At 59.0% G+C, this 6,716-nt stretch overlaps 1 protein-coding gene across 2 annotated transcripts in view; it reads left to right on the top strand.

The window, feature by feature from the left end:
• Positions 1-6,716, top strand: part of PRPF6 (pre-mRNA processing factor 6) — a 35,387-nt gene that overhangs the window by 27,854 nt on the left and 817 nt on the right. The window contains exons 15-20 of one of the 2 annotated variants that reach the window (XM_007462226.1): positions 1,253-1,372; positions 1,621-1,797; positions 2,174-2,307; positions 2,931-3,022; positions 4,529-4,643; positions 6,573-6,699. In XM_007462226.1, coding sequence (XP_007462288.1) covers positions 1,253-1,372; positions 1,621-1,797; positions 2,174-2,307; positions 2,931-3,022; positions 4,529-4,643; positions 6,573-6,699 — 765 coding nt within the window. The remainder of the gene's footprint in view (positions 1-1,252; positions 1,373-1,620; positions 1,798-2,173; positions 2,308-2,930; positions 3,023-4,528; positions 4,644-6,572; positions 6,700-6,716) is intronic. The other variant, XM_007462227.1, reaches the window with a different exon arrangement.

Here is a 6,716-nt window from a genome sequence, read left to right as displayed (position 1 = left end):
TTCCCCCTCCACGAGGGCATGGCGGCAGCCACTTTCCTACGTGAACATTAGGGTGTCCAGTCCCCGCCCGAGGAAGGCCTGTCCCCCGTGCCCGAGCATAGGTGCCTGCATTGGGGTCACACGTGGGCCACCTAGCGCTGCCCAGGCCCGTCAGCGGGTGGAGTTGAGTTCCGACAGCTGCGCCTAGCCAGGCTTACTGTGGCCGATGCCATGAGCTGTGCATTTTTCTTTCCTTTTTTTGTTTTTTTTTTTTCTTTTTTGGCTGCGCCACATGGCATGTGGGATCTTAGTTTCCTGACCAGGGATCGAACCCGCATCCCCTGCGTTGGAAGTGCAGAGTCTTAACCACTGGACCACCAGGGCAGTCCCCGTGCATTTTTCTTAGGACCTGATTTTTATTGTCACGTGTCACATCCTAATACTTTATGACAACAGGGGTGTTAGTCAGTGGTTTGCAGCATGCTTTTTTATAAACTAGAGGGTCTACGTCACTCTGTTGTCACCCAGGCTGGCATAATAAAGTCTGTCCTTCCCTGAGTAAATACATGCAGGGGCCTGGCCTGGGTCTCCCTTCTGCTCTCAGCTGTCGTCTGGGCGCCCAGGGTGGAGGCCACTCCTCCTCTCCCAGTGGTCCCGGTGCTCTCCCGCCACTGCCTGGGCAGTGCTGCCTGTCTCTGCCTCTCTCCTCCTTAGCTGCCACTGGGGGATGGGGCTGCTTCTCAGGCTGGGGACGTGGTCAGGCTGAGTGTGGCCAGCAGCTGGCTGTGCTTTCAGGAGGCTGGAGGGCACCACCCACGTGTCTGCTGGACTCTGGGTTGTACGTGACCCAGTCCTGACCCCGGGAGCCCTCTCCGCGCCATCTGTGATGTCCCGGGCGTCTTTCCGTCCTATCCACGTTGACACACTGGGACGGCCAGTTCCTCATTGCCAGGCTTGGGAAAGAGCAGGGTTGGGTGGACGGATCCACGCGGGTGGGACGTGAGCGACGGCGTCAGCAGGCAGAGGGTGGCGGTTGGCACCACGGCCCCAGTGCCATGGAGGCTGCACGTCTGTGGCAGTGAGACAGGCTGGCCTGTTTGTGAGGAAGTCGGTGTCCTGGGGCTGGACTCTGCTCCGTTCCCCGTTAGCCCAGGACATGCCTGGATTAGACGTCCTGCTGCAGAGTGAGGCCCGGGCTGGCTCCCAGGCGGGCTGCCTTTGATTAGGGTACCCTCGCCCTGCTCGCTGCTGATGCCACGTGCTTGCCCCGCAGGCTAACCCCAACAGCGAGGAGATCTGGCTGGCGGCCGTGAAGCTGGAGTCCGAGAACAACGAGTACGAGCGGGCCCGCAGGCTGCTGGCCAAGGCCCGGAGCAGCGCGCCCACCGCCCGGGTAAGCAGAGCCGTCCCGCCCGCCACATGCGGGGCCCGCCACGCCCTGCACCCCGCCTGAGGCCACGGTACTCGGAGCTCATTTGTTCACTCTTGGTTTTAAAATGCATTCATGTGTGTAGCCCTAGCTTGTCCCAAAAGATACGAGACAGCGTTTGGGGCGAGCTCTCAGTCAGGCGAGCGCCAGGAAGGTGCCAGCCCAGCTCAGGCCCAGCGCCAGAGCCGGGCTGAGGCCATCTGACCCCTCAGGTGTTCATGAAGTCTGTGAAGCTGGAGTGGGTGCTGGGGAACATCGCGGCTGCGCAGGAGCTGTGCGAAGAGGCCCTGAAGCACTACGAGGACTTCCCCAAGCTCTGGATGATGAAGGGCCAGGTCGAGGAGCAGGGGGACCTTGTGGACAAGGCCCGGGAGGCCTACAGCCAGGGGGTGAGCCGGGTGCCCTCTCCCCGGGCGGGCGCCAGTCAGCGACTGGCTTGGGCCCCGGGCTCAGAGGGGCTGTGGGCTCAGGGCAGGCCCTTCCCCTAACCTGGTCCCGGCGTCTGCCCCCTACCAAGCCGTGCACGCTGCACTCAGCGGGGTACGGTTTACGGCCCACATAAGGCACAGGCTGCTGAGTCGACACCCATGTATACGTGCACGTGTGCACAGTTCAGCCATGCGTGTAGACACAGGCCTGGGCGTGAAGCGGCTGGGTCTCTGGGGGCAAAGGTGGCCCTCACTCCTGGCTCGAGGAGCCACCACGTCTGTTACAGCCCCCCCAGATGCCAGCTGAGCCCTCTCTCACTTGTGTCTGTGGCTGCAGTTGAAGAAATGTCCCCACTCCACACCCCTGTGGCTTTTGCTTTCCCGGCTGGAGGAGAAGGTTGGGCAGCTGACCCGAGCTCGGGCCATCCTGGAGAAGTCTCGCCTGAAGAACCCGAAGAACCCCGGCCTGTGGTGAGTCCCTGCGCCGCCCCCATGAGCCAGCCTCGCTCACACGCTCAGGCCGAGGGCTTGGTGAAGCATTTCCAGCTCAGGCTCAGGGGGAAGGTGCCAGCCGTGAGGAGTCCTGTCTCGGCCATGGGAGGGTTCAGACGGGCCTGAAGGTAGTTTGACACAGTGTAGCTTGTGTTCAGATTAAGGGTTCCCCAGGAGAGCCAGGGCATCGGGAGTGGATGACACTGAGAGAGTGGACTCTACAGAGGAGGTGATATCTGGGAAAGGCCTTGAGGGATGAATAGGAGTTTGCCGGGTGAAGAATCTGCGTAGGAGGCTGTGCACACAGAGATGCAGCGTGCGCCTTCAGGGTGTCAGCTCACTGAGGTGCCCCAGCAGCCATCAGCAGGCCTGTCTGTCTTCATCCTGGCCATCTTCATTCGCACCTCGATGACATCAGAGTCCCAGGTGTCGGCCACTGCGGCGGCTTGAGGGTGCGGGTCACCGGCATCTCCCTCCTCTGGTAGATGAGCCACTGGGCAGAGCAGGGAAATCCAGCCCCTGCGGCTCCCCAGGACCTTCCGCTTGTCATCGGGCTGCCAGTGGATGGCACTCGACCCCCCGCCTCGGGCCTCTCTCCGCAGGCTGGAGTCTGTGCGGCTGGAGTACCGCGCGGGGCTGAAGAACATCGCCAGCACGCTCATGGCCAAGGCGCTGCAGGAGTGCCCCAACTCCGGTGAGCACCCCGCTCCCAGGCTGCAGACAGGGGCATCAGGTTCAAACAGACAAAAATACATCTGTTACGCTCGGTCATTTAGATGATTGAACTCAAGCCTCAACGTGAGGAGTTTGACCTCATGTTCTGAGGTGCTACCATTTTTTTTTTATATATAATTTAATTTTTTACTATTTCATCTCAAGTCTGTAAGTTAGTGCACGTGCAGTATAAACGAATTTGGAGCAGAAAAGGGGACATGAAAATCACCTGTAAGCCCAGTACTCGGAAATCATTGCTTTTAGCTTGTTTGTATTTTTACAACTTGTATAATTGCACAAAATCAAAGTCATACTGTGTGTTTGGTTTTGTGCCTTTTTTTTTTTTTTTTTTTTTTTTTGGCTGTGTTGGGTCTTCGTTGCCGCACGTGGGCTTCCTCTAGTTGCGGCGAGCGGGGAGCTACTCTTCCTTGTGGTGTGCGGGCTTCTCATCGCGGTGGCATCACTTGTTGCGGAGCACGGGCTCTAGGCGCGTGGGCTCTAGAGCGCAGGCTCAGTAGTTGTGGCACACGGGCTTAGTTGCTCTGCGGCATGTGGCATCTTCCTGGACCAGGGCTCAAACCCGTGTCCCCTGCACTGGCAGGTGGGTTCTTAACCACTGTGCCACCAGGCAGGGGAAGCCCCGTGCCTTTTTTTATTTTTATTTTTATTTTTTTGTTTTTTTTTTTAAGAATCAATCCCTTCTGTCTCTAAGGTATTTTATTCAGGATCTCTCCTAAAGTTTTTTGTTACGTGTGTAATTTTTTTTTTTTTTTTTTTTTTTTTTGCGGTATGTGGGCCTCTCACTGTTGTGGCCTCTCCTGTTGTGGAGCACAGGCTCCGGACGCACAGGCTCAGTGGCCATGACTCACGGGCCCAGCCGCTCCGCGGCATGTGGGATCTTCCTGGACCGGGGCATGAACCCGTGTCCCCTGCATCGGCAGGCAGACTCTCAACCACTGCGCCACCGGGGAAGACCCCCGTGCCGTTTTTTAAAGCTGAAAATTTTGTGAGAATTTTTCATTATTGAATTCTTAAGAACGCACAGTTTTTAGTGGCATCGTAGAATTACCTGCGTGTATGTCAGAAATACACCACTCACTGGGGGTCAGTTTGCAGGCTGCTATCAATCCCAGGTTGTCTTTCTGCCTGAATCTCTAGTAGCACTTTTGGTTATTTTGTTACAATAAATTCTCAGCTGTGAAGTCACTGAGGCCCTGGGAGTGAGCCCTTGGAAGTTGTTGGGACTTCCAGCCTAGCCGCCCCCAGGATGTTGTCCCATCCGTGCCAGTGGGGCCCTGTGGCTCCAGGTGGGCAGTGGGGCAGGTGGCACAGGCGGCCTCTGCTCTTCTGCCCGAGCAGATGTGAGCGGCCATGCAGGAGGTGCAGCTGTGGACACCCTCAGTCTTCGAAGGCTGCCCTTGGGCAGCCTGTGTGTGGACGGGCACATCTGAAAGCTGAGGCAGACGTCTGTGTGTCTGGATTTCAGGGGTCCTGTGGTCTGAAGCTGTCTTCCTGGAGGCGAGGCCCCAGCGAAAGACCAAGAGCGTGGATGCCCTGAAGAGGTGTGAGCATGACCCCCACGTGCTCCTGGCTGTGGCCAAGTGAGTAGGTGTCCTCGTGGCGGTGCTGAGCCCCTCATGGGTCCCTGGAGCAGTGTGGGCTCCCCTGGCCCGCGGCCTCCACAGCTGCATGTCCGAGCGCATCTCTGGCAGAGGCCCCCTGGACATGGGCTCCCTGGATGGCCTGGGTCGTCCTGGACTCCGACGCTGTGTCCTGGTTCTTTCTTGCGGTGCTGCTCTCTCTGTCTCTGTCTCTACTACCCTTCAGTTTATTCCTGGCGGGCCTTGGGTTGCAGGACAGACAGGCCTGCTGACGCTGGTCCACACGGAATTTAGGTTACAAGCGAACCTGCTTTGGTTCAGCGGGCTGTAAGCAAGACAGTTGTTTCCATTGCGTTAGGGCCGGAAGCCAGACCCTTTGACCTGTGAGCCCGGGAACAATCCAGGGCCCATTGGTCAGGCCGTCAGTGTGCCTGGGGGTGTGGAGGCCACCTCCCAGCCTCAAGGGCAAGAGGAGGTGAGCAAGCAAGCGACCTCCCGCTGCAAGCTCATGCAGGGTGCTAGGTCCCCGGGCTCCCTGGGGAGGCGTGGAGGGCCTTCAGAACCTCCTGGCCCCGCAGGGTCTCTGCTCCCTTCTAGAAGGAGGACGATGGACGGCCTGAGAGAAGCAGCCTGAGTACCCGGCTGGGGTTGGGTGTGGCCGGGCTAGGAGGGCTCCTTGGGCTCTCACCTGGGCCGGGGGGTGTGTGGGGCCCAGGAGCTCCTGTGTGCTGTTGCTGCCCCGGCAGGAGCCTGGCCCACCTGCTTGCTCAGCCCCTGCCAGCACCTCCTCCGTGGGGGGCGCTGAGGGCACTGCGGGCAGGGCTTCCCGCAGGCCCCTGAGGCGCAGCCTGGGCCCCCCCACCTCGGAGGCTCCCGCCTCCTGTGCTTCCGCCTTCTACTCCACTCTGATAGGGCTGCCATAAAACCTCATAAAAGGCTTTGTAAGGTAAACAGGTCCCTCCTTGCTGTTCCCAGGCGGGTGCTCTGTGTGCTGCTATCTGGGTTTGTGCTCTTTAAATCACAGTTTATCTAACATTAGCAATTAAGAATACCACAAGGCTTAAAAAACAATCAAGCTATCAGAGCATGAAATTATTCCGTTTTGTAGCTGAGACCAGCCCAAACAGCTGCCTGGAGGGTGCGTGGTGCACGTCTGCTCTGGCGCTTCTGGCTGTGGAGCTGGGTGGAGGATGGAAGCCACCCAGAGGCCCCGGTGGGCGGCTGTCAGAGTGCCCACCGCGCCTCCCCGCTGGCCTGCCCTCCCCTCGTTGGCATGCCGGCAAGGCTCCCCGGACCCCTGACTTGGTTTCTGACGCTGTGGATCCTCTCCTGGGCCTAGTTTTCTGGTTGCTGTGTCTGCTGGTATAGCCCAGGTTCTCAGTGTTGGCTTGGGTTCCTGCTGGAGCTGCCTGGTAGGGCAGAACATTCCAGAAGGTGAATACGGAGGAGCAGGCGGAAACTTCACTTCACTTTCCCTAATCAGAGCCTTGGTTTAATTTCTGTCAGGTTTATTACTTTCATCTCCCTATATTTTACTCAAAGGAAAATAATTTAAGGGAGTTTGAAGTTCTTGCTCTGTGGGTGGTTTTTTTAAGAAACGCTTTGGTTATAGACGTGGAAGGAGATCTCAGGTTAGTCACCTGGAATGGTTTCCGGGTGGTCAGGACTGATTCCTCGGCACCCCTGTGGGAAGCCCAAGCTCTCCAGGGAGAGGACAAGACCAGCAGCGCCTGAGCCAGGCTCTGTGCCACTGTGGCTGCCTGTGGCAGGTCACTAGACGGACCAGGCTCGCCGTCCAGCCCACCCGGGAGCGAGCTGTGGCCCGAGGAGGCCAGGGCCACGCCCAGCGGGGCTCCTGCGGCCCCAGAGTGCCCCCCAGCACCGCCCCCTGGCCACTCACTCGGCCCCGCGCCTGCTGCTTCCCCGTAGGCTGTTCTGGAGCGAGCGGAAGGTCACCAAGGCCCGGGAGTGGTTCCACCGCACCGTGAAGATCGACTCGGACCTGGGCGACGCCTGGGCCTTCTTGTACAAGTTTGAGCTGCAGCACGGCACAGAGGTGAGGCGCCCCCCCCG

This window comes from Lipotes vexillifer, unplaced genomic scaffold, assembly GCF_000442215.2.
Source record: "Lipotes vexillifer unplaced genomic scaffold, Lipotes_vexillifer_v1.1 scaffold1798, whole genome shotgun sequence".
Lineage (NCBI taxonomy): Eukaryota > Metazoa > Chordata > Mammalia > Artiodactyla > Lipotidae > Lipotes > Lipotes vexillifer.
Note: the sequence above shows the minus strand (reverse complement) of the source record. Positions and strands in the feature narration are given on the sequence as shown.